The sequence below is a fragment of the Orcinus orca genome, chromosome 7 (genome assembly GCF_937001465.1).
Source record: "Orcinus orca chromosome 7, mOrcOrc1.1, whole genome shotgun sequence".
In the NCBI taxonomy this organism is placed as follows: domain Eukaryota; kingdom Metazoa; phylum Chordata; class Mammalia; order Artiodactyla; family Delphinidae; genus Orcinus; species Orcinus orca.
In genome coordinates this window covers 116198249-116226013 of record NC_064565.1, presented here as the reverse complement: position 1 = coordinate 116226013, position 27765 = coordinate 116198249, and the positions used below count along the sequence as shown (strand labels likewise).

The 27765-nt window shown below is 50.7% G+C and overlaps 1 protein-coding gene across 14 annotated transcripts in view; it reads right to left on the bottom strand.

Moving 5' to 3' along the window:
- Positions 1-2577: 2577 nt before the first annotated feature.
- Positions 2578-27765, bottom strand: part of AGAP1 (ArfGAP with GTPase domain, ankyrin repeat and PH domain 1) — a 550828-nt gene continuing 525640 nt past the window's right edge. For all 14 annotated transcript variants that reach the window (XM_033424652.2, XM_033424661.2, XM_012533195.3 and 11 more), the window contains 2 exons: positions 6391-6646; positions 2578-3927 (listed from right to left, as the gene is read on the bottom strand). In XM_033424652.2, the coding sequence (XP_033280543.1) occupies positions 3724-3927; positions 6391-6646 (460 nt within the window). In that variant the 3' untranslated portion in view covers positions 2578-3723. The remainder of the gene's footprint in view (positions 3928-6390; positions 6647-27765) is intronic.

Sequence of the window (27765 nt, the reverse complement as noted above, 5' to 3'; positions counted from 1 at the left end):
CCTGCAAGGCCACAGGGTTTCACAGCTGAGGAAGGACCCTGGGCAGCTGGATGGGACGGCAAGGCCAGGTGAACTCAGGTCTGCTCGGCCCCAGGGCTGCCTTTCTTGTTGGACTATTGTTCCCTAATGAAGTAGTGACAGCTCCTTTGCAAATGTGGGGAATGAGCCTGAACGTGTTCAGGTGGCACCAAACTGGGAGGCCCGGAGCTGATGCTGGAGGCCGAGGCTGGGTCCAAGTGGACCGCATCAGGCGGCACAAAACCTCAGAGGAGGGGGCAGAAGTGCACGGCCCTGCACCGGCGCTACAAGGGCCGCAGCCTGGACTCGTGGCCCTGCAGGAAAGGTGCTGCTTTAAGGATTCCAGGCCAGAGTAATTCAGGAAAAGCTGCTCTCTCTTGCACCCGACAGCCCAGCGGTCAGCAAGCACCTGCTTTCTGGGATAATTCCACATAGGGCGGGCTTCCTGGGGGACAGGAAACTGTACCTGCTTATGGGACCAAAGACTCATGGCAGTAACGTCACCCACTCACCCTCGACTGCTCATCTACTGGGAAGACCGGAGACAGAAGGAACCTGGGACCCTGGCTTGGTAAACCATCTGTCTGTCCACCCCAGTACTCGAGGTCCACCCACGCACCGTCAGAATCAAGGCTCCTTTCTCCGCAGGGTTCTCTTGGCCACAAGAGAAATCCAGAGAGGTCTGCAATACACCCAGCTCACCTGTGCAGGTGCCCTCACACGTGGCCGCCTTATCATATGCCTTCCCCAGCCAGTGGGTTTCTCGTCAAGGAAAAATTTGAATTCTGAATAGAAAAGGTTACGTGGATTCTGCAGTGGTGGCTTCCTGTGTCCTTGTCATGTCCCTGAACTTACATGGAAATAAACTATGAAAACTGGACCCCCTTCCTCAACTGGTTATTTCTAACACTGGCCCTGGGTCCTTGCTTCTCTGGCCTTGGTGTTAGTAAGGCTTTAAGATGGGAATGAGAGCGTTGTCAGCAAAGAAAGGACTTCTAGTTTGACACTGACATACAAACAGACGAGCCGCCGGTCACCTTTATTTTAAAAGAAAACCCTTGAAACCCACTACCGCCTTTTCTCTGTTGCCAAAACTCGGGCTCGAGAAAGCAGGCTGCCCCCTGCAGCAGATCAATATCGCTAAAAATAGCAGGAGAGGGGTCGAGTTTTCTAAGGAGGAATCAATGAAGTCCCAGCGCTGGAGGGAGGGAAGGGAAGAAACCAGTCTAGCATTCAGGTCGTGAAAGGCTAAGTGAAAAAAGAAGTCATCTGGGAAAATATTATATTATAAACACATATAATAATCTGTACACACCCATATACATCCCAAAGAGAAGCCTTACAAGGAATTCCGTTTCTTTTCAAAAGAAGGCTTCACTGTGATAAAGCATTCCTACAGTGGGAATTAACTACAATGAAATAATTTAAGAATTTCGTTTTTACTCTATCTGTGTTCACTACATAACGTCTATGCTAACGGGGAGGCGAATGCGCGTGGCTGGATTAGAACAGTGATGCGTTCTTCAAAAACAGGAAGGACTTTCTTCTTTCCTCTATTCACATTCAAAATAACCACACAGCGATGAAACAGAATTAAAAATCGGGTGGAGGGATTACGGACCTGTTGTCAAGGCTTCCAGGCTGGAGGCTTCCGCACCTGTTATCCTGGGAAAACGCCGAGTTCCACAGAGCTGCATCAAGGTTAGAAACGCCCGTGAAACCCCGACCCAGGTAGAGACTGTGTAAAGCTTTATCTTTTCCCCACCTACTTTAATTTTTTTTTAAAAAAGTGAAAGAAGGGAAAACACTCTTACAAAATAGAAGGTGTAATATATGAGAGCAAGGAACCTCCCCGGCGGCGGCAGGGTGAACGTGGCCCTATGTTTCTGTGCGGCACCAGTCCCATGCCGTCCTTCAAGGTGACGCCCTCTCCCCCTCAGACTGCCAAAGGGCTCAAGGCACAGTTGCCCCCTTTTCTTTTTCACCTAAGGTGTCACGATCTGGTTTACTATGTTTGGCCACCACGTTGAAGGTGGCCGAAGTCTGAAGCAGCCAGAAACCGTGACGACGGCAAATCGGGTGATGTACTAAAATGATGGGCCTGGCCACCAGGCAAAAAGAAAGTCTCAGGGCGTTTCATGAGTCAGTCTGTGCTCCCAAATTGGCAGCGGTGGTCAGGATGGACCTCTGCAAAGCGCCCGGGTCTGGGATTTGGAAAGTCACCCCCCCGCGTTGCCACAGCCTGTTCCTCTGGGTGGGCAAAAGTAGGGTCAGATCTCAATCGTGCTTTCCAGTAACAAGGAATGACATGCCTCTTTCCCCCGCTAATATGCTTTTATCCCCCCCTTTCTTGATTTTAATAAGCAAATTGTACCACCATCTTACTCTGATATGCTCCTTTTTTGAAGCTGTATATCACATTAATGGAAGTGTTTACTGCTGGGAATATTTCCCGTGTACAATGATCTGCAACCCTCTTATCTCAACTAGTTGCATATTATTAGTTCACATCCAGTTCAATTTATAAATTAACAGAGGTGCCATTTGTCTGTATAGAAATCAATGCATATTTATGAACTTCTTTTATTCAAATAGATTTTCAACACATCTCATCTAAAGACAGAATACAGAAGCCTGTGTGACTTGGGCAACGTGGCCCCCGAGTGACTGAGACCCAAGACACCCACCTCGGCAAAAGGACACAGACTACCTCTCAGGTTTGGGCAAAAAAACAGCCTTTTACGCATTTACTTAGTTCACTACATGTGCTCAAAATGCTGTCGTTAGCTGAATTCGTGATTTCCTTTTGAACTTCCAAGTCACCCTTATTTATTTTTCCGTTATGTTTTTGCGCCAAGGAGACTGCAGTCAAATAACACTCGGCAACTGGTTTCCTCTCTTTGGACTGAAAAATTAAACAGATACTAAATTATGACAGTGAATTTAGAAAGGAGGGCTCCAAGGGCTTGAAAGAACATGTCTGGGATAATACGATGCTTCTAAGAGTATTACAGTCACATCGCGGCAATCGCCAGAGCGTGCTGTGTAACTACCTCCTCGGCTAATCCGCTTCCTTCTCGGTGATGACTAATCATGTTCTATTAAACAGCGGTAATGCTGGAAGAACTCAGCTGTACGAGTGTAATGAAGCCGGTACTCTCCCTGGACAGATTAGCTACTACTGATTTGACACATACCATCATAGGGGCTTCAAACCTGACAAACTCTTCTTGCTTCTGATTTATGCCGTCAAGCTCCTCGGAGAAGAGATGAAACCCAAGCGTTCCGTCTGGTAGAGGTGAAATGTACTGATGTGCTGAACCGCCAGTTAAGGAGTGTTGCCCCTTCTCCTGGCTGCGCGCCTCCCCTCCCCCATGTCCCGTCCCTTGTGCCACGCTCTGTCTCCCGGCCACCGGAGGGACCGGGGTCCGGCGCCGTGTGCTACCATCAACGAACCCAGGCCCGCCGGTCGCTCCTGTGTGTTGATCGGGGGAATTTATGCAAAGGAATCAATGCTGCAGCCTCCGGGCCTCCTCTTCGCCCCTTGAGGACCATCCGGGTTTTGTGATTTCACTTGGCGTGAGGGGGGTGGGGTGGAGGCGTGGGGGGTTGGCTGGGGACCACCAGGAGGAGTGAGGGGACGCGACGGGACTCACGTGGCGTGATCCCTGAGGGCGCGCGGGAGGCTGCGGGCACCGCCGGTCCTCAGATGATGGTGGGCACCCTCCCGCCGCTGTTGTTCCGGTTATTGTTCTTCCTGGACAGGTTGGGGGTGGCCATGAGCACGAAGCGCTCGTCGGGGCAGCCATACTGCAGCAGGACGTCGGTGCACTCCTGGCTGGAGGCCTGCCGCGCGTAGGCCAGCGCCGTGTTCCCGTGCGCGTCGCGGGCCATCACGTCCACCCCGTACTGCAGAGGTAACAGAACCGCATTAGGGTCACGGGAGGGAGGGGACAGGGCGCCTTGTTCAACCCCGCAGGCAGCTGGGGCAGATGCGGACCCCGGGACGCGCTACCGGGAACCCGCGGGGGAGACCAGCGTCCAGTGTCCCTGCCCCCGTCCCCCCTACCCCCGCCAGGTGTATTCTTTTCAGAAAAGAGTGTGTTTTTTGCATCGAAAAGCCCTTCCCCTGTGCAATAGGAACGGACCAAGGATAACTCTAGTTTTGCTATTTCTATTTTTGACTTTCCAATTATAAACACAGAAAACGATCACTCTTTTGATCTCAGAGGCGATTCATTTTCATTGAAGGAAATACATAGGTAATACATAAGAGCATAAGAAGAAAAAATCACGTATAATCTCGCTATTCAGAGATAATCTTGGTTAATCTTTCAGCGGATTTCCTTCTAATGGTTCTTCTTTGAATCTAAATGCATATATGAATAACTGAGATAAAACTTGCACAAATAATTTTTATCTTTTTTTTTTTTTACTGAACTTGGTGCTCTGCTCATTTTCTCAGATCATTAAAAGTTATTCAAAAGCATGACATATAACAGCCATATAATATTCCTCCGTATGAACATAACTCAGTTACTCTGTCCTCGGTAGCTACACATTGTGTTTTATTTTTTTTTAATTATTTTAAAAAATTTATTTATTTTGGCTGTGCCGGGTCTTCGTTGTGGCATGCAGGATCTTTTTTTTTTTTTTTTTTGGTTGTGGCATGAATGTGGGGATCGAATCCTGACCAGGGATTGAGCCCAGGCCCCCTGCATTGGGAGCACGGAGTCTCACCCACTGGACCACCAGGAAGTCCCTACACATAGTGTTTTAACGTTGTCGTTGGTCTAAATAGTGCTGTGATGTACAGCCTCACATCGAACCTTTCTCAGGATCTCTGATCGTCAGAGTGATGACGAGAAGGGGTAACACGGGATTAAATTACACAAATAGTTTTAAGCTTCCGGATCTTGAGAAAGGGTGGACGGATGTCCACTTCCACCACCATGGATGGGAGTCTCATCTCTCGTCTTCAGGAAGCATGAGCATTAAAGGAACTCTTGGCCAATTTGAGGGGGAAAGATGGCATGCAATCTGTTAATGGAACTGTGTTCCCCCAAACTTTATATGCTAAAGTCCCAACATAGGAACTGTATTTGGACATAGGGCCTTTAAAGAGGTGATTAAGGTTAACTGAGGTCATATGGGTGGGGCCCTAATCGAATATGACCTGTGTCCTTATACTTAGAGAAAAAGACAGCAGGGATGCATGTGCACACAGAGGAAAGGCCCTGTGAGGACACAGAGAGAAGTCTGCAAGCCAAGGAGAGAGGCCTCAGGGAAAAAAGACCCTGCCCTCACCTTGACCTTGGACTTGGACTTCCGGCCTCCAGAACTGTGAGAAAATAAATTTCTGTTGTTTAACCCCCCGAGTCTGTAGTGTTTTGTCAGGGCAGCCCCAGCAGACTCATATGCAACTGCTAACATGAAGCTGAACACTGAGTGTTTCTGATATCTGTGTATCTAATTCTCCCATCACAGCCATCCCAAGAGTCAGGTAAAAATATGTAGAAACTGGCATTGTTCTCAGCTGTGCTGGACAGACCCATCGCCTGCCCCTGGGGTTGGGAACAGAAGAGCCCCCAGCAGGTGACCCACCTCTGGACAGTGTCCCACTACTGGTGAGCACACACCCCTCCTCCCTACCCAGGACCCTCTCAACGGGCAGCTTTCCGCCACCCTTCGAATGGGGACCTGCTGTGGCCAAGGACCCCAAAGGCAGGCAGGCAGCGGCCAGGCAGGGGGTGCGGGCTTCTCCGAAGCAGCTCCTGGTGGCACAGTCATTTTCTCCCTTTCTTCTCCCCATTCAAGCTGCATGGCAAATGCTTCAATAGAGATTAAAAAGATAACTCTCCCCAGCGGAAATTAATCGGAAGAGTCCAGAAGAAGCCCTTTGACAAACTCCGACCACATCAAAGCTCAAAGTCTAGGGTCCAGCATTTTTGTGTTACGTGAACGAAAAATCCAAAGGTGTGGCAATGGGAAAACCACATAAACCGTTCAGTTTATAGCCTCTCTCTCCACCCCTTCCCCACAAAACGATGATGGGAGTCTTTTGTAAAAGCAACAAGAGGAACATCACCAACTACACTTGACCCAAGGCGGGGGTCATCCCAAAGATGAACCCGGCAGAAACGCTAGCAAATGCCGTGCAAAGTGGACCACTGTGCCCGCGTAAGGAGACTTCGGTCCTCCCTTTTAAACTGGTGCTCTGTGTGTGCCCTCACACAGGTGGGCTGAAAGGGAGCCCCCCCCCCAAATCCTGAATTCCCTATTACTAATGCTTCCCACTTCCAGGCGGGCAACGATAGCCTTCTCCCAGAATGATGCCCGCGGAGCAGTGCCGAGGGCACGTGGGCGACCTACCCAGATGAGAAGCTGGGCCAGGACCACATTGCCCTTCCGGCAGGCCAGATGCAGCGCCGTGCGGCCGTCCCCCTCCCCGCAGGTCTCGTTCACTTCGTCCCGGGAGCCGTGCGCCAGCAGCAAGATGACCGTCCGCAGGTCCTCGTCGGCGGTGGCCCGCAGCAGGTGCTGGCCCGGGGACAGCTCCGTGCACGCCAGCGGGGCCAGGAAGAGCTTCTGCTCGTACTTGGCCCGGATCCACCTCTCCTTCTCTTCCCTGCAAGAGTCACCAGACAGGCGAGGTCACGACCGCGAGGCAGAACCGAGGCTGCACCCCTCTGCCCAGCCACCACCATGTGTGTGGTGTGTGGTCCGGAGGCGTCCAGGGGGCGGTGACAAGTGCCTTCACCCGGCACCAGGAAGCCCCCCTCGGGGGAAAGGCTTCCCTACAGTGTACAAAGTGGGTCCCCACCAGGAGCACCACCTGGGCACCTGTTAGGGATGCAGGTTCTCAGGCCCCATCCCAGCCCCCAGAATCAGAACCCCTGGGATGTGTTTTAACCAGCCCTGCAGGGGATTCTGACGTCCTAAGGTGTGAGAACCAGGGATCGGCCTCGAGCTATCATGTGATTTTTTTTTTTTTTTTGCGGTGCGCGGGCCTCTCACTGTTGTGGCCTCTCCCGTTGCGGAGCACAGGCTCCGGACGCGCAGGCTCCGCGGCATGTGGGCTCTTCCCGGACCGGGGCACGAACCCGCGTCCCCTGCATCGGCAGGCGGACTCTCAACCACTGCGCCACCAGGGAAGCCCTCTCATGTGATTTCTTCTGCTTTTTGTGGCCCCAGAAGAATCACCCCGCTGCCCGGGGTCCCGCCCAACGCAGGATGGATGCCACAGGCTCGGAGGCCCCATCCACTTTAAGCGGCCACAGTCAGAGCCAGGATTACAGACCACTTGGCTGGAGTCCAGGGGGCAGGGTGGCCGGTGGGCTCTCCCACCTGGTGTGACCTCGAGGGCTTAGTTCTCAACCTCATCGGCCGGGGAGGGGGTGTGTGTGCGCTCGGGGGTCTTACAGACACTCCCGTGGAAGAAAATGTTGCTACAGACGACACATGAAAAGGCAGCGAATCCAATGGGGGAAAGAGATGCAAGCGGAGCTCGTGACTCTGCTTGGCTTTCTTAGCTCTCGGGACACCTGGGGGAGCCTCGGGGAGGGCGTCAACAACCCCTTCAAGACGAAGAGCAGCCGGGGGGGTTTTCCAGGGCAAGTGGGCTGAGGCCCAGCCTAGGAGGCCAGGCAGGGGGCCCCCTGAGGCCAGAGCTGAGTCAGGGTGCAGAGGGCAGGAGGACACGGGGAGGGAAGGCGTGAGGCACGACGGGCATGGCACCTGGTGCCCCTCCCCCAGGAGCATAACCCCAGCGGGGTGGGAGCAATAACAGGCCCACTCTCTGGGGCCCAAAGAGGACAGGATGTTGCCTGAGACATCTGGAAGGAGGGCTGGGGAAGGGAGGAGGGGGCAGGATGGGAAGAGAGGAGCTGAAGAAAGAGAGAAGAAACCAACAGCAAGGTGTGTTTATATTGACCGGAAGGAGAAGACCCCGGGCCGTCTACTCGTGCACTTGGGCCGCTAATGGTGGATTTGGGTGTTGCCTCTTCTAATAGAGGTGAAGACCACTGAAAACAACTCAGTAATCCTCAAGACTGCAGCACTGCTAGGGGGAAAAAAACTGGGGGGGAAATGCAGAAGACAGAAGTGAGATTTCACAAGTAGCTCTTGAAATGAGGGAGTCTGGGAACAGAATGGGGCCGGGGTTGGGAGGGGGGGTAGGGGGAGTGGGGTGGGGGACCTGAGGCTGGACAGATGCTTTTTTTTTTTTTTGATGTGGACAATTTTTTAAAAGTCTTTATTGAATTTGTTACAATATTGCTTCTGTTTTATGGCTGCGAGGCATGTGGGATCCTAGCTCCGTGACCAGGGATTGAACCTGCACCCCCTGCCGTGGAAGGCAAAGTCTTAACCACTGGACCGCCAGGGAAGTCCCCGGACGGATGCTCTTTGATGAGGCTGATGAAAGAAGCAACAGAAGCCCTAGAGATAAGAAGTGACTGTAATTACCCACAGAGACGTACATATACACGGATCCACAATTGCCCTGTCCTAAAACTCAGCATTTTCTCCGGGGGAGTCAGGAGGGTACATAGCTACAAACCACACAGGGGCATCACCTGGGGCCTCCGCTGGACTGGAGAAAGAAAACTCGTTACCCGTGACATTTTTCCTTTCCAAGTACAGAATAAAGGCCCTGTTTACACCTTTTACCCGTGTTGACATTGCTCCTAGTGATGTAGTGTCGGGTTAGCCCTAATCTGTTTCTAAATACTTAGGCAAACATTTTCTTCCAGGAGTAAATCTGGATTAGTTTTGCTTCGCTTCCTGGTCCATACGAGGGACCCCCGAGCGACCCCCCGACCCTTTTCATTAGGCCATTTCCAGGACGAGCACGTGGCTGCAGCTGAGAGCTCACACCAGCACCCGGAGGCCGGCTGCACAGCCTCCCTCACTTGGGCCAAAATACAAGCACAAAAGCGCCGGCAACACCTTGGAAATACCGGAATAGGTGAAAGGCGAAAAAACCCCAGGCCGGGCCGTGCTTTTCGTGTTACTTAAAAACCTTATTTCAAATGTATTAAACATATGTTGATGCATTTCGTAAATCGCCGAAGAGCAAAACGCGAATTAAATGAAAAGGGACAGTAGTGGGCGAGATACAGCCAGATTTTCAAGTTCCAATCTGCTAATTCTCATTTCTTGGTAGGCATTAAAATCAGACCTCTTTTCCTCTGCTCCAGTTGATTTTAATACTCATTGCCAAGTCATTCAGGGACAAACCAGAGGATGGAACACGGTAGCTACAGTCCTAACTGCAATTATTCCATTTTCTTTTTAATATTGGAAGACCCCAGCCAAAGAACGAGGTCAGACCCCCCAGCTTCTAGCTCCTCTGCCGTGGTCCATGTGGTCTCTTGGGGAACGCCCCACCCCAAGCTCACCTGAATTCACTGAACTCGACACGTGTCTGAATGATGAGTGCATTTAAGCTGTTCTTTGCTTTTAAAAATCAGTGTCGTTCGCAATACGTAATAAAGGCAGGTCCAGGTTTCGTGGGGCTGAAAACACGTACCATTTGGGGAGCCTTCTGTAAGAGGAAGACTCTGAGATTATGTACGTGAAACGAGGAACAGGGAGGAGGGCCTGGGGCTTGGGCTTCCTTAGCTTGGAGCGGGGTGATGATTATTTGTAAGGGTTTCAGAACCTCCAACAACTCAAATACAGAAAACAGGCTTGATACTGGGAACCGTCCCCAAGTGATGCTGCCAGGAGACAAAAGCAGCGAAAGCCTCTAGGCAGCCTTCTCGCTGGGGTCCACCTTTCCCAGCCCCCCGTCCACACGGCCCCTCACCTCCACCAAGGGCATCCCCAGATCTGTTCAATGCATGGTTTTTATTATCTGACAGGACCACGGCTCTTCACCAAAACTTCTTGTGTTATTTAAAAATAAGCATTTGATGCCGGCTTCTGGGTCCTGCAGGACGGTGATGTTTCAGTGTTTGTTTTTTTTTTTTTCAGACACCAGGAGGCCGGAGAGCAAAGGAAGGCAGACCACTGGGCCTTGAGTCTGTGTCAGGCGTGCTGCTTCTCCACAGCTGAAATCCAACTGGAAGGAACAGGGCATTCAGGAACGTTTCCGTTTTGTGGGAGCTAATTCGGCAACCCCCATGCGTGCATCAGCACTTAGTATTAGTTACAGCCTATGTCCTGCGGTCACTGTCCACGCTGACAAACCGGGAGGAAAGCTTAATTCTGCATGCTCCCTGCAGCGGCCAGAGGGAGGGAAAAGAGAGTCCACACTGAGCTAAAAGGCTGCGGGTTTCGGCCTTGGAGAGGCTGGCGTTCATGTGCTTGCTTTGTTCTTCTTTGTGGTGCAGATCTTTGCAACTTCAGTCACTTCCTGGGCCCTCGTTTCCTCATCTGTAAAACGGGCACAGTGACGTCTACAGCAGGCAAGGTGGTTTTGGAATTTGAAGTCACGTGTTCGGATGAAGTGCTGGCCGTACACAGTGGTTCCCCGACACATGGCAGCCGTGGCTGTCGTGATGCTTGAAGAGAATAACATCTCTCAGGATTCGCACTGCTGTCGTGCACACAAGCGCTCCCCGTGGGGGCGTCGCGGGTGATGAGGCGGCGTTGGGGGCAGGGGGGTGGGGCCTGACACTCCCGCTGGGTGGGCGAGGGGACCCTGGCCAGAGGCCTTGACAAACCCATGGATGTCCTGTGGGGCTCCCCCTCCAGGGTGCAGAAGGACCTGAGACACTGGGGTGAGGAGTGCTCAGCAAATCCAAACGACCCCATAGCTGTCAGGACCTCTGGGGCCAAGTCTGGTTGGCCTCTGCCCGTGGCCTTGAGGCATCTAAGGCCTTCCTGGATGTTATGGACTGAACTGTGTCCCCCCCCCCGATTCGTGGACTGAAGCCCTACCCCACCCAACGTGACTGTATTTGAAGACAGAGCATTTAGGAAGTAATCGAGGTGGACTGAGGTCACGGTCCTGGTCCGTATAAGAAGGGGAAGAGACAGCTGGGGGTCTTTCTCCCTGTGCACAGAGGAGAGGACACAGCCGGTAGGTGGGTCTGCAGGCCAGGAAGAGGCCTCAACAGAAACCAACCCTGCCGACACCCTGACCTTGGATTTCCAGCCTCCGGAGCTGTGAGAAATTGAACTTGTATTATTTAACCCCTCTGCCTCCTCTACCCCCGTCTATGGTATTTTGTTATGGCAGCTGGTCTGACTAATACACTGGACAGCCACATGGTCCATTGTTTCCACTTGGCTTCTGTGCCAACAGTCACCATGGGAAAGACAGATACTCTGACAATGATTCCTTTTCTGCGAGAATATTCTGTCTAAAACCATTCGCCCCAAGAAACCATGATGCCAAAGCACAGATACCCTAATGGTGACTCTGACGTCCCAATCTTGCTTCTGGGATTCCCGGCTTGTCTCGGCCCAGCCTTTCTTTTTCCCCAAGGAAGGCCAGTTCAAGAGCAGTGTAGCTGGCAGTACATCACCTCACCTCATTCCAGTCCCCTGGAGGCTCACTGCTCACAGCCTCCGTTAGCTAATGAGCTAAAAAATGAATTATTGGCACGGCTGGCCATCAGCAGAGAGGAGGAGGCCCCGCTCCTCATTTGAGCCCTGCGGTGACACACCTTTAAATAAATCAGCTGCATGGGACCAGGGAAAATGAGAGAACGGGCCACTCATCACGAGACACCAACCCAATCCCCCCAAAGAGAAAGACAAGATACAGTCGAAGGCACAGGAGTAACTATTTTCTCTCCTTCTTGCCTAAGATGAAACCCTTTCCAGGTAGCCTTCCATGCCCTCTGGGCCCAGGAAACTGCCTCGTGTGTGAGCCTGGGGCCCAGGTCTCAGAAGCCGTGACTCCAGGGTCCTGTGGGGTCTGCAGGGCTCAGCTGGTCTGCTAGGCCTGCAGCCTGACAGATGAGGCTTTGCCGCACTTGACCTTGAAGGGTGTTGACTCGGCCAAGGCTCCACCAAAGGTGATCCCGGGGGCGCACCTCACCTGCAACCCGCAGATTTAGTGCCTGCCGAATGGAATCAACTACCAGCACCAGTAAATCCCGCGAGACCCCACTGAGGAGGGGCCGTCTCCAAGCCGCAGGAGCGCTTCCTGTGATGGTACTGCTGGTGACGGTGACGATGGTGACAACAGTGACCGGCTTTGTTGACGATTCCTGACCCTGGAACACCCGCCGTGTTCTTACGAGTGACCTACATGTCGAATGCTGAACACCATGCATGTGCGACGGCAGAATTGTGGCCATATTTTGGGAAATCATGACATAAAGGAAAGGCTTCAGGAAAAGAGATGGGTCATTTTTGTGGCAAGCTTCAGAAGATGGGGAAAAGGGTGGAGTCTGGAATTGACAGACACGGCTTTTCCTTTTTTTTTTTTTTTGCCGTACGCGGGCCTCTCACTGTTGTGGCCTCTCCCGTTGCGGAGCACAGGCTCCGGATGCACAGGCTCAGCGGCCATGGCTCACGGACCCAGCCGCTCCGCGGCATGTGGGATCTTCCCGGACCAGGGCACGAACCCGCGTCCCCTGCATTGGCAGGCGGACTCTCAACCACTGCGCCACCAGGGAAGCCCAAGTTACCTGTTTTATATATAGTACTGTGTATATGTTAATCTTTGTTTGCAGTTTTATAGTAAACTTTAAGCCTTTCTCATCCTTCCTTGACCTTTATTTACCAAGCAATGGGCATGCAGTGATCAACCATGGACAGGTCACTGTTAAAATAGCTGGACTCTGTTACACACACTAGGAAAATCCCCAAGAGCATCAGAGCTAATGTTTATTAAGTACTTCTGATGTGTTAGCCGCTGGGCTAATTATCTGGTTTCATTCTGACAACACCTGGTGGGGTAGGTCCTGCTATCATTCCCCCACAGTTTAGAAGGCGAAGACGGTCTTGCTGGGTCCCCGACCTGTGACGGTCCAAGCAGCTGTCCCCGGTGGTCACTGCCTGAGCTCTTCCTCCGGGCTCTGCCACCTCCCAAATAAGGAAACTTGATCCCATCTGGAAGGGCATCGCCTGCGTTGTGGGATTCCAGCCGAGTTCCCAGCACTCCGCCCGCCCGTTCTCTTCAATCACCTCACCACGTGGTGATGGGTCAAGTGTGAGTCGCTTTGGAGAATCTAGAGCTGTACCACCCGGCGGCAGCATGAGCCACGCACAGGTGTTTAAATTAATCCAGATGAAACAGCAAGTCCCGCTCCTCTAGACGCGCCACACGGGTCAAGTGCTCAGTGGCGCCAGGGCTGGCGGCTGCTGTCTCGGGCAGTGCAGACGATCTAGAGCTTCTCCATCCTGGCAGGGATCGTGCTCATCCAGACAGCCTGTCTAGATCAGCACTAGGGAGGGTTTTTCTCTCCCATTGTTTTCTCACCCAAATTATTTGGGAATAACCATAAATGCAGAATGAAGAGAAAGGAAATCACCAATGTGTGTGTGGGAGACGGAGTGGAACGGAAGCCAATGCAGAGGCCAGCACTCAGGACAGCAGCTTCTCTAGGCAGCCGGGTCCCGGGGGGCGGGCACCTGTCACTGCTGGTGGCCATGACGTCACTGGAGCACCGCAAACGCGTGCTGTCAGTGAGGAGCTAAGGGCAGGGCGGGTCTCAAAGACCCTTCGGGAAAGCTGAGGCTGAGTTGGAGCCGCACGAGACCCGCGCCACGCCCCTCAGAGAAACGCCATCTTGATGCGGTCGGTGGCCCCTCCTCTGTCCAGTGGAGGGCTACAGGGATGCGGCCACACTCAGCCGCCACCAGCTGTGCTTGGCGTCTGGCAGGGAGGGCCCGGGGTAACAGGGTTAATGCGCTGGCTTCCCAGCAAAGACCATTTTAGCAAATAACCACAAAGCTTCTGATTGACTTCCAGCACCGTTTTATGGTCCCCAGGAGCAGACACGGGAGCCGCGGCCAGACGTTCCCTGGGTCCTCAAGGGGCCCACCGTGGAGGCAGGATGGACGATGTTTTGGGGTGACATGCGGAGCGGTCAGCCTTCCCATCTCCACAAACGAGGCTTTCTCTGGCTCGGACCCTGGGCAGGCATGGCCTTTCCCAGAAGCCCCCTCAGTGTCGAGCCGAACGTGTTCATTTTGATGGGAGACCCTCCTCCCAAATGTTTGAAGGCCAAGAACTTTTTGGGGGCTTATCACACTGCTTCTTCCAGAAACATCTTTTTTCTTTCCCCCTCAGGGGGTGGGAAAGGATTTCTCAATAGTGACTTTATTTATTTATTTGGGCGCCCCACGCGGCATGTGGGATCTTACTTCCCTGACCAGGGATCAAACCCGCGCCCCCTGCACTGGAAGCGTGTGGAGCCTTAACCACTGGACCTCTAGGGAAGTCTCTCAACAGTAATTTTAAAGGAGATTTTGTAGCAAAGTGTACCGGAGTGGAGGAATGTCCTTTGGGGTGAGGTGGAGAAACTGGAGGAGACCTGCACGGCTTTAAATGGTGACCCAAGAGGCCAGGAAGAGGAAAGAAAGCGCTAGCTAGCAGCAAGGAATTTCCCAAGTGTCTTTCGGCCTCAAGCAAAACAGGAACTGGAAGAGGAGGCATGGTAGAGGGGGCTGGAACAATATGTTAGGAAAACAGAGGGGCTTCCTCTCTCTGCAGGGGAAGACCCTGGCCCACTGCGAGCCCCGGCACGCATGCTTTCTCCCCCGGCCGCGTTGCCAAGGGGGCCGGCCTCGGGATGGGGGAGGGCAGCCAACAAAGACTGATGGCTATTTATTCCTTAATTACCAAAAGCTTTTAAGAAACTGGCCACTGTAAATCCCACATGCAGAGAGCAGAAGGCAATGGACAAGGATTTATGCTCACGGGGCAAAGACAAAATAAATATCCTGCCTGACTTCGGATCAATATTATGAGTGTTTTTGCCAACCTGCAGGGTGCTTTATGAGCTCGGAGGAACAGAACAGGATCATTATTAATTAAATAAAGTCAACTGCATTAGGCTTATTATTTCGGCGAGTCACAGTTAAGTGTGCCAGGCGGCAGGGGTTGGGGGCGGGTGGGCAGATCGCGGCCCCGGCAGCCCAGGAGTGAGAGTCTGTGCTCAGGTGCAGGCCCCGTGCGACAGGCTCAGCCCTGCGCCGTCCCAGAAGGTGCGGGTAAGGGCACTCGTCTCCCCCCACACCTTAGTCCGAGGTCCAGGTGGAGGCCTGGGGCCCTCGTGGCTTTGTTGTCATGAGCACTGGGCATCTCCCAGCACCTGCCTGTTTGGAACCTGACCGGGCTGAGTGGGAATATATCCCAGGATACAAGCAGTGACGCAAATGCAACATCATCCCTCTAAAGGTTTGAGGCAACCTAGGAGGATTTTGCTTCGGAACCTCAAAGCCGGAATAAAGGAGACGTCAGGCTGGGCCACCGGCTCGCGCTGGCCTGGAAGTGAGCAGGCATTAGATGAATGAATGCACAAAACCTGGCTCAAGTTCCACAACCTGTTGGTTGTCTGCAATGTGCTGGTGCCTGCAGGGAAAAAGAGACCTGGGCCTTTCGGGGAGCGTGGCTGCACTCATCCTCTCCGCAACCTCGGTTTCCCCTCTGGAGAGGCTGGTTCTGAAGTTCAAGGCCCCCGCGAGCATCCGCTTGGGAGGTAAATGATGGATGGAAGGTGCCCCCCTGGGACTGGGTGAGCCCTGCACGGTCGGGCCAGACATCCCCCCGCTTCCCGGGTCTGTGCGACGGAATGCCTCCGCTGAGCCTTCTGTTTGGACAAATAAATCTGTACCTCGCGCAGCACCCAGGGCAGCCACCCACTCATAGCTTTCAACCACCTTGTTTGGGACCAGCTCAACCTCGGGCCACTCCCAGACGAGGCAGAGATGCAGCCGAGGGGCCTCTCCAGTGGATGCTGTCCTGCTGCCACCAGCACTGTGACCCCGGCAAGCGGCCCAGAGAGTCTCCCTCCCCCGCTGCCCTGCTGCGAGCCACCTGCACTGCGTTCTCAGGCTCCACTCGTGAGAAATTCATTCCAGAATGAAAGAACCTGCTGCATTCATTTGCTGGTCCCTGGAATCGCTGCCCCCAGAGCCCACCTGTGTCAACCCTGCAACTGTCCGCTCAGGAGGCCACCAGGTTAGAAAAGGTGGGTATGGGTCAAGGGAAGGCAGGACAGGGGTGGAGGGCTGTCTTCCGGGTGCAATGCACAGAGCTGGGGGCAGTGCGCAGGGAGCCCAGAGGCCGGCGTAGGCGGCAGGTGGAGTGGGGAGGAAGCAGAGTGGGGACGCTGAGAGCAATTTCGAGAAAGTCTAACTCTTAAGTGAATCATTTTCAGAAGCAGGTTATGCCAGTAGAAAAAGGCAGAACATCAGATTGTTCCAGAAGCAGCTGAAATATTTTCAACATTTTTTTCAATTTTTAAAATTTTCAATGTTTTTTATTTTCAATATTTTTATTGAAAATATTTTTTATTTTTAAGTTTTCGCTATTTCCCCCTATTTTCTCATCTATCGTAAAATAAGACAACAAGACATAGGAAGTTAAGGGGAAACATGGCCGTGGCACTCCTCCCTCCACTCACAGACTCTCTTCTTGTCTCTGTGCTTCCTCCTTGTCATTTCCACTCACAGACACAGCTCATCTCGTTGGACTTTTAGCACAGACGCCTTTATTGTTATGTGCAAAGCTGGTCTGATAAACTAAGTTTGTGAGTCAGTTTGCAAATTGAGTGTGGTTTTTACACAGTAACCCTAGCTAAGCTGCGGGAGCCACACACACACTGGATGCTTCTGTAGTTCAACATCAGAAAAAAGGCGGACAACTGTTTTAAAGCATAAATCCCGATAAATCTGTGCCAAGTGAGAGGGAGCCTGAGGCAGTCAGGTGAGGCGGTCCTAGATTCTGCGTAATGTGGCATGAAACGGGACGCACCTCGGCGGCACTCGCGGCAGCCCTGTTGGCAGGACCCCCATCACAGCGAATTAAGTTCACCATAACAGTGGCTGATGGGATCGGCTTTGGAACATATCACATCATAAACAGATAAGGGAAGAGAAATGGCCCTTTTCCTCCACTCGGAATACTGTAAAATGGATATAAGCCTTTGCTGGGTGTGCACCAGCGCCCTTTAAACACCAGGGAGCGAGGACTCCACAGCTCTTCTTAAAAGAAAAATTGAGCGACAGGATGGAGTGGGGCAGAGGGCCAAGCGTGACCCGGTGGCTGCTGGCTAAGTGGTCATTAAACACAGAGGGGGGGGGGGGGAGAGGGAGGAGAGAGAGAGAGAGAGGGGGGGGGAGGGAGGCTCTAGGTCATGGAGGTGACACATTTGGAAAGCAATGGAGAGTTTTGAGTAGGTTTCTAGTAAAAACTGCCAAGTGGCTTTAAGAACTACAGTCTTTGGTAATATTATTATTTTTAAGACAAAAGATGATTGATTTTAAACAATAAAGAATCATCTTAATGTAGATTTCCTTTTAATTTTTTTCTGGGGGTGGGTGCACAGAGGGGATTGGAAGAATCACATGGTTCCTCAATGGCAAAACAAACAAAACAATAACAACAACAACAAAATGGATTTTAAAAGAGGAAAAGCATTCCAGAGGGTCTGCAAATGGATAAGGGCATTTAAAACAAATTTGCCTGTTATCTTTTCTCAAAATATGAAACCACAGAAACATGCAGAAAGACACTAATATGATTGGGGTCAGCTGGACTGACACATTCCTTACAGTGGGGATGACTTGCCAGCAGCCACTCACACGGGCCAAGATGAATTCCATTCCAATGTAATGACAACTGAAAATTTATTAGAGACCCTCTTAGAGAAAACCCAACAAATGAAGAATGCTAGTTTTTCATTCTCAACTAATCTTAAATGTTAAAAATATTAGACCCACATCGACACATCCACTAGGCAGTGTTTTTTTCTAGATTTGGTTGTGAAGGGGTGGGGCTGAGCCCAAGAATGTTTCATCAGGAGTGTATTCGTGAATTCTCTGGAGTAAGGAAAGCATTTACTATGAAAGAAGCTAAAGATAAATTTTTTCCTTAAAATCACCAAACTTCTATCTAATGGGATCGGAAGGCAGAAACTGGTCAGATGTTTTATTTTCCACAATCGACACAGAGTTTAACTTGCCCAATGGCATTGTCTTTGATATTAAGACATTAAAACATTAATGGCGACACTCGAGTCTATCTGCTCAGCTTTCTCCTGGAGCGGGAATCTTAGCACAGTGGCATGAAGAAGACCTCGGGGGCTCACCAGCCCGAGGCCAGCTTCATCTGGGCGGGCGCAAGCTCTGCAGCTGCACCCTGAGCTCACAAGGGGCCTGGGCTTGGTGTAATGGTCTAAGGGTGCTGTCTTGAAATTCCTGCTAACTACTGGACAAGGGCTGCACAGTTGCATTCTCTACTGAGCCCCATAACTTCTCTAGCTGGCCCAGGACAGGCCAGTCGCTTTCAAGTATCAGTTGGTGGCAAAGCTGTCGCCAATCCACTGTAGTGAGCTTTCCATAAAGCTAGATTTTTAAATTTTTAAGGCAGGCCTTTTTCTGATGCTACATTCTTTCTGCTTTTCTGGATGCTAACACGTCCTTTCACGAAATCATGGTGATAGTAAACGATTTATTTAATTTCCTAACTTGGCAACGTTAAGAACCAGCTACTACCACATCTACCCCCTAAATATATTTTACAACCTGACGTAACTGGGAAGCTCCATCAGCCCAGTCCCTTTCTGCGGATGGTTTTGTCCAAGGCGGGACCGCTCGCTGGGGCAGCCAGGAGACCAGGGCAAGTCTCTGCTCTCAAGCCCATGCTCTGGGCTTTCCAATCTGTCCTTGTGCATGAGGATGTTTGAGAGACTTTAAAAAGGCTTTTAGAAAAAAAGCATCTCATCGAGACAGCCGACACTCCATTTTTAATGTGTCAAAAATCCAGACCCTGGGAAAACAGTATGGAGGTGCCTCAAGAAACGAAACAGAATTACTGCAGGGCCCAGCAACTCCAATTCTGGGTTTATAGCCAGAAGAACTGAAAGGGGTACTTGTACACCTGTGTTCACGACATTACCCACAATGGCCAAGAGGTGCAACTCAAAGGTTCATCGACAGATGAACAAAATGTAGTCTAGCTATGCAGTGGAATATTAGTCAGCCTTAAAAATGAAGGGAATTCTGATATTGGCTGCAACATTTGTGGACCTTGAGGACATGATGCTAAGTGAGTTGCACGCAAAAAATATTGTATGATTCCTCTTACATGAGGTCCCGAGGGTAGTCAAATTCATAGCGGCAGAAGGTAGAAGGGTGGCTTTCAAGGACTCGGGGAGAGGGGATGGGAGTTACTGTTTAATTGGGACAGAGTTTCAGTTTGGGAAGATGAAAAAGTTTTGGAGAGAATGGTGGTGACGGCTGCATGACAATGTGAACGCACTTCCTGCCACTGGACTGTACACTTAACATTGACTAAAACGGTCAATTTGATGTTCTATGTATTTTACCACAATTAAAGATAAAATCCAGAATCTGAATGCTCTCTTGTTCCCTCATACAGATACCACTGTGTGAGTCTCTGACATTTCATGCCTGCCTTTTGACGGCTCATATACTATTATACTCCAGGACCTCAAAAATAATATAACATTATTATTGCTAATATGTGGTCTATGTTCGGTTTCCCCCAAATGATCCCAAAATGTCCTCTAGAGTTGAATTTTCCTTCCAATTCAGAAGTCAGTCAATGAGGATGCGATGCACCTGGTCACCCCACTTCTTTCATCTCCTCTAATCTAACAAACAGTTCCCTCCCCTTTTTGGTCTTTCATTATATTGACTGTTTCAAGGACTCCAAAAGCTAGTTCTACGGTAGAAGGTCCCCCACCCTGTTTTGTCTGATTTGATTCAGGTCACATATTTCTGTTGCGAACACTACACAGGTGGCACGTTCTCCTCTGTCACATCAGGAGGTACAGACTGGGGGGTGGTCCCAAGGCCAAACCTGAGCACAGGGTTAAAGCAGGGCCCCTGGCCCTGTCCTCTCTCTGGAACCTTCTTCCTCTTAAAACTAACAAGTGATCTGGGGGCGGATACCTCGAGCCGGTGAATCTCCTGTTCCTCTAAGACCTTTCCCTCTGGGGGCGGATACCTCGAGCTGGTGAATCTCCTGTTCCTCTAAGACCTTCCCCCACAAGTGCTGTGGCATCACTTATGATCGCCGATCAATTATTACATTCTCAGTTACAAGACACAGCTTTTCCGATTCTCTCATTCTTTCTGTTTATTAGTTGGCATCTTCTGTAAAGAAGAGGTCCCCCCCTGCCCCTTTCTGGAGTATCACTGTAGATTCTTAGACTTTAGAAAACTAAGTGTGTCATATAAACTATTATCAACATGATGCTTTTTGATCCTTAAATTGCTCCGGTTTGGCCAGTGGGAGGCCCTGTGCGCTGCCTGCTACTCTGACATGTCTCCCTTCCTCCCTGTCGGTCTCTTGCTTTCTGGTACAGCAGGATGTCCTAGGTCCATCTTACTTTCTCAGATCTGGAATAAGCCATTTCCTTAAGGAGTCCTGATTCTTTTTTATGGAAGCCACCATTGATTTTGCTTTGTTTTTATAACTTAAAATTTGAGATAATTGTAGATCACATGTAGTTAGAAGAAATACCGAGAGATCCCATGCACCCCTTACCTAGCGTCCCCCAATGGTAGCATCTTGAAAAACTACAGCACAATATAACAGTCAAGGTATCTTGCTATCGATACAATCCAGCCATCGTGTTCAGATTTCCCATTTTACTTGCAGTTGTTCAAATTTGTGTGTATGGATTTAGTTCTATGCAATCTCACTACAGGTTAAGTTTCTGTATCTTCCTCCACGGTCAAGATTAGGTAGCATCTTGAAAAACTACAGCACAACATAACAGTCAAGGTATCTTGCTGTCGATACAATCCAGCCATCGTGTTCAGATTTCCCATTTTACTTGCGGTTTGTATTCGTGTGTATGGATTTAGTTCTACGCAATCTCATTAAAGGTAAGTTTCCGTATCTACCTCCACAGTCAAGATAAGGAGCATCTCCCTTACAAGGGTCCCTCTGGTTGCCCTTTTATAACCACACCCACCTCCCTCCTGCCCATTCTCTGCATCTCTAACCCCCTGGCAACCACTCGTCTGTTCCGTTTCTATAATTTTGCCGTTTCGAGAGTGTTTTGTAAATGGAATCATGTGGCCTGTAGTCTTTGGGGATGGGCTTCATTCACTTAGTGTAATTCTCTGATGACCCACCCAAGCTGCTGTGTGTATCACTGCTCACTCCTTTGCACTGCTGAGTACTATTCCATGGCACGGATGTGTCCCAGCTTGCTTAACCGGATCACCCACTGAAGGACGTCTCCTATTCTGGGCTGTTACAAATAAAACTGCGTGAACATTCGTTAAAAGGTCTTTGTGTGAACGTAAGCCTTCTTTCTCTGGGATGAATGCCATGGGGTACAGCTGCTGCCGGGTCATGTGGGACTTGTGTGTTTCGTTCTAGAAGAAACTGCCCACCTGTTTTCCAGAGGAGAAGAAATCAATTTTTCAAAACAAGAATTGATAAAAAGCAATTCCTTTATGAAAAAGGCACTGTGGGGCTTCCCTGGTGGCACAGTGGTTGAGAGTCCACCTGCCGATGCAGGGGACACGGGTTCGTGCCCCGGTCCGGGAAGATCCCACATGCTGCGGAGCGGCTGGGCCCGTGAGCCATGGCCGCTGAGCCTGCGCGTCCGGAGCCTGTTGCTCCGTCCGCAACGGGAGAGGCCACAACAGTGAGAGGCCCGTGTACCACAAAAAAAAAAAAAAAAAAAAAAAAAGGCACTGTGAGGGCCCTTATGATTTAGAGGGACGTGATATCCCCGCATCAGAACATGGTACCCTGGGGGCCCGGGGCCACTGCAGCCTCTGTCTTCATCCCCTCCGACACTCCTGGGCAGACTGAGGGGCACAGATTAGCTTCAGGAATTTGATGGGACAGAAAAATGAGTACAGACACGCCAATGTGTGTGTGTGGGGTGTGTGGGTAGAAAGCACGGCTGAAGAGGTGGCACGCGGGGATCAAAAAGGGGGTTCACATGTACATCGACAAGCGAGGACTGAGTTTACATGGTGGTCAGTGAGAAAATGGCAGCCCCGTCTCTGCTAGTTTCCAGTAGAAAAAAAGGGATGAAAATAACACAAGTCTGAACACCCGAGAGCACACTGCAGACGCGCCTCCTGCACACCGCCGTCCCCAGTTCTTGGTTCCAACGGGGGCCTCTGGCTCGCCTGGAAAGGCCGTGTCTACATTCCCACACCTCTCTCCCGCCCCTCCCCAGTCTCTCCGGGGCACATTTGGAAATTATTTTAAAAGATAAAATGCCTCTAATCTGTTACCCATTAGAAGAAACACGTGAATATTATTTTCTAATTTGTGACTCTCCAGTGTGTGTCTCAAACACCAGAGAGAAGTAATTGAAATAATTATGTCTGATCCTGCATCTTTCTATTATGCTCCCGAAATAAGAGGGTGGATGTGTCCTCTTTGCGTGATATGCCCGGGGGTTGAAAGTATCCCTGAGAACATCAAAGCGCTGGACAAGAATGGCCACAAAACTGCAATTTCTACCCAGCCCGGCGGTGGCCTGAGCAGCTGGGGCCCTGGGCCAGGCAACGGCTGAGTGGAGACGTGGGGGGTAGTGGGGCTTCCCGGTAAATACGGGCTCTTCCCTGCAACCCACTTGCCCCAAACTCCCCTACCCAAGTGACTAATTTGCTGCTGGAGACCTGAAGTATGAGGCATCAGCCTGATTTATAACATGAGTCGCGTGGATTTTTTTTTTTTTTTTAAATCCAGTTATAGTGCGACTTGAGTGACTAACTCCTGAAAATTGGTAATTTCTTGGTGGTTAACAGCAGAAGGTCCACCAATGAGAGGCGAGGCCTGCTAATAAATTTATAGAGCGTTATATGCCAATTAGACCTCGTCAGCCATTCAAAAGGCAGGGACGCCAATCAGGTTACCATTCCACAAATGCACCCTTTATCACCGACACTCTTGCAATTCAATCCCCCTTTATATGTTTGAAAAGCAGCATATTAATGCTGACTGTACAGGAATCTAATTTTCAGACGGCCTTTCTGGTTAAACCACCTCCCTTTTCTTCTATGCAAACTCGTCTTTGTTCTCCAGCGGGAAACAAGGACCTGACATGAGCATGAAATCTACATGGGACAAGATTCATTCCAGACTCTGGGTTTCCCCACCAGACACCGGCCCTCAGGGGAACCTCAGGGTTTACTGGTATCACTATGTTATTATTTAGTCAGGCACCACCTAGTCATATGCTAGCACACCCAAGGCCTAGTGGGCATTCATCTCCACCTCGTGGTCACTGGACAGTACATCTGCTGGAACGCAGTCCTGGCAACTGGGGGACCAAGAGGCACAGAGGTAAATACGCTCTTTCCGGAACAGTGAGGAAACATATAGACCTGCCCGGGGAAACAGCATGGAAGTTTGCTCGTTGCATTAAAGCAGCTGACTGGACTGACTTTAATTTTGTATGTTTTCTTTGAAGGAAAAAAAAATTCACAGAAGTGCACGCTCTCTGAGAAAAAGCCAGCTGTGTGGAAATGTACAAAATGGACTTAGCTGCTGCTGCCCACATCACTGGTCTGGCTTGCACCCTCTCCTCCTGGACATTTCCTGCTCTGCACAGCACCCCAAGTACGGTCTCCACCCCTTCTTTTTCCATTCCCTGAAGTGATGAATGTCAGCTCCCTTCTACCTCTATACTTTGAAATATAGACTCCTTCTTCCCCTTACCTGAAGTGAGTTCTTTGAATCTGATTTGATTACCACCAACATCTAACGCCCTATGAAGCATTCGTTCTTTCAAGGAATGTCAATCGAACACTCACTGGGAGTGAGGTACCGCACTGTGTCAGGTTCTGGGCTACAGGTGAACAGAGGCAGACGGATAAATAAATACATCACAGTGGGAAAAGAACTACCTTTGTAGTAGAGGCTGTGGTAATGGGATTCACAGGAGCCAACACACTGCATAAGAGAGAGAATCTGTGCTCTTCGTTTGCAACTACGTGGACGGCCCTGGATTTAGTTTACTAAATTTAAAGTGCAGCTAAACCCAGATGAAAAAGGAACCCTATTTCCTGCAGCTTAAGAACACAAAATGCATCAGTAAATATCAGAGCATCTACAATTGGCGGGCAGCCTGTGAATCACTTAAACAAATACTTAAGTTCACAGAGGCACCAACCTCACGATATACCTACCATCCACTAACCCAAGAGTACAGGCAGCCTCTTGGGACACGCCAGCCCACTGACATGTGTATCAGAAGCGGCTGGTGTTTCAGGATGGTGTCACAGACAGTGGCGACACCAGGCCCAGACTCCACATGCGTCCTTGCTTAATGGGCCTTTTGGTTTTCCAGCAGAGCTGGAGTCAGAGACTCCTTCACAGCACTGTCCAAAGAGACCTAATTCCCTGCAAAGGAGATCAAGATATCTGGATGGAGAAAAACATGTAGGCAGGGCCACGATTCGGGTCGGGGGTCGATGATGGGGCCACAATCTCTAAAGAGAAAAGGATAATGAGGAAGACAGATAAAAGCTCCCCAGAGCTGTCCATGTTCTAATACCTGGAACCGGTGACTCTGGGACCCCACTGTGGCCGTATCACTGCGGGGCTGGAGTCAGAGAAGATGTGATGGCAGATGCAGAGGTCAGAGTGACGCAGAGCCACGAGCCAGGGGAAGAGGGCAGCTTCCAGAAGCCAGAAAAGGCAAGCAGATGGGCTCCCGTGGAGCCTCTAGAAGGAATGCAGACGTGTCCACCCACTTTGGACTTCTGACCCCAGAACTGTAAGATAAGGAATTTGTATGACTTGAAGCCACTGAATTTGTGGTCGTTTGTTACAGAGGTGGTAGAAATCTAACATCCACACTGTCAGGAAGATCAAGATATGCCACTCAGGCAGAAGGATTATTTTGAACTGAAGATATTTGAGAGTCAACAAATGCAGGAAAAGGCTTTCTCTGAGCTACCTGTATCTGCCTACAAACAGATCCTCCATAAAGAAGAGCTCAATGGCTGTAAATCCCCTCCCTGGGAGTTTCATCGACCAGGGAGGAGGGACTCTTACCCCAGGAGCGATGAGAAGTTGGCATCACACCCATATAAACTTTGTCACCTCCTAAGGGCCCAGTGATCTTTCCTAAAAGTTGTTTGTTTTCCCGTAAGTGGTCTTTCTCCTCTTCCCTTTCCGTTATGAAGACGGTTAGTACATAAGCTCTCAAATCTCACCATCCTTTTGGGATTCACTTCTTTCTTGGATGCCCCCATGCATGTAAAATTAAAAATTAATAAATTTGTATGCCTTTTCTCTTGTCATTCTGTCTGCTGTCAATTTAATTCACAGGCCCCCAGGTACTGAACCTAAGAGGGTAGAGGAAATGTGTTCTCTCCCCTGACAACACCCCGCCCCACCCCCCGCCCCCAACTGCTTGTGGAGGGGATAACTCTCTGAGACCTGGCAAGGCTGGGACCCAGGAGAGGGTGACCAGCATGGGTGAAGTCCAAAATGAAAGGACACTGGAGTAGCTCCCCACCTTTCTGGAAATGACAGTTACGGAGGCTGAGGGTCTCTCTTGCTCCAGCGGGGAATCCTGCCCAATCAGCACATCAACGAACTGGACAACCAGGCCTTTCTGACCCGTCCCTCAGGCCAGGGGACGTGGATAACCCTGGCCGGGGCTTGGTGCTGACTTGCCAGGTACAGTCACGTGCCTTCTGTGAAGGCTGACCAGCCCTCAAGGTCTCTGCACACCTTCAAGCTTCTAGAAGGGGGAGCTCAACCACACAAATACCCCCTCCCCACAAAGACGGCTGGCCTCCCACCTCCGGCCACAGCCCATTCTGGGGTCCTGGATAATGATTAATCAGTCTGGGTTCACTGAAGCCCACCTCCCCCCCCCCCCCCGATTTGGTCCTTCCTGGACAAAGGGGACGGCTATGTCTCTGTTGTCACCTAACAGAAGATGCCCCGTAACTGCCTTAACAGACTCCCCACTGCACCACAGGTCCACAGGAGAAAGCCTTTACAGATGCCAGGTGATCATGCCATCACGCCTGGGAGGATCCCTGTCCAGAGCCTCAAACTGGTCCTGTCCCTACTGCCCACCCCCGACCCCCATTTCCGCAGGAACCGTGGGGGGCAGGGCAGGCTCTGGGGATGACGTGGGTGGATTCCTGAGCAACGCCGAGATGGATGTGTCACCAGGTGAATGGGCGGAGCTCCCGAAGGCTGCCCTTCGCTCTCCGGGTGGTCTTCCTTGGAGGGGGTGTCGGGGTGCAGACTGACACTCCCACCTGGGCTCCCTCACACTCCCACTTCGACCCTAAACAGCAACGAACGCCCCATCCCCTGATGGGCTCCATAATGAGAAGCGCTGTCAATCACAGCTCCATTAGCCGGGACAGACTTTCACTTCCTGAAACAATTTATTGGATTCCCAGAAGCAAACGGCCTTCTTCCTTTTCAGCTCTGTTTTTAGGGAGCTATTCAGAGGGAGTGTGTGTCCCTTCTGTTCCCGCTGGGCGGCCTTTGTTTCCTTCATTTACTCATGAAGACAGTTTCCTGAGTCTACCTACCTCCTCTGTCCTGGGTTTCCCGAGTATTTGCCAAAACTTTTCCCCCCACTGGTTCAGTGGCTACACAAAACCCACCAGCTGTTTCCAGCTACTGAACCAGGGAGGGAGCCGTGAATTTTATTTGCAGATTTTGGGAGGGGGCAGGGCAGGGCGTGGGGGAGGGGAGAGGGGAGGCACATACTTGAAGAAATTAAACTCGGGCAAAGAAATAAAGAAACGAGGCTAAAGAATGGAAGGCAGACGATGCGCCTAAGCTAGAACTCTGGGGTCCCGGCCCTCCCTCCCTCCCTCCCTTCCGACGAAGAATTCTATAAAGAATAAAGATGCCTGGGCTGAAATTGTACCTTAAGAAGATTTACAATTTTTGGACCATGTTCACGCTTACAAGCTCTATGTTACGAGTGACACAGTCTTACTGTGATAGAATTTCCAACTGTTTAAAAAACCTACATGACCTACAAGAAAAGTGCTGCCCAAAGGATTTCAAAGGTCAGTGTCTCTCCCCGTTATGAGGAGAAAGAGAGGATTCAAAATTACATACAATAATATTTTTCTTCTACTGCTCTTCTTCAAGAATAATATACACCTAGCAACTGCACTTGAGCCGGGAGGCCCTATCCTTGAAGCATAAATCACTTTCACTTTTAACCTGGGAAAATAGGCTGAAGGAAGCAGTTATGTCTTGCCTCTGAGAATTGCACGTCAATAGTAAATCGGGGGGCACGTTGAGTGCCACTGAGATCCGATCAGGGTAGAATTACGCAGCCACGTAAGAAATAATATCTATTAGGCTAATGTAATCACTGAATATTTTACAGATGAATTAGAATTTAGAATCCAATTATTTCCAACATTTGGACTGTCAGAGCCTGTTTCTAAGCAGGGGGAAGAAAAAAAAGCGGGGGGAGATGAGGGCAGGTTTTAAAGATGCAGTGACTGGGATGGACCCTCTCCTGCTCCCAGGCTGCCAGAAGAGCAGAGACATGACAACTGTGATCAGGGTTTTGGCCATCACCCCGCCCCACCGAGCCCAGTGAACCCAAGGCCAGGATTCGGGATTGTTATCCCTGACGGACAGCCATTGTCCCTGCCAGGAGC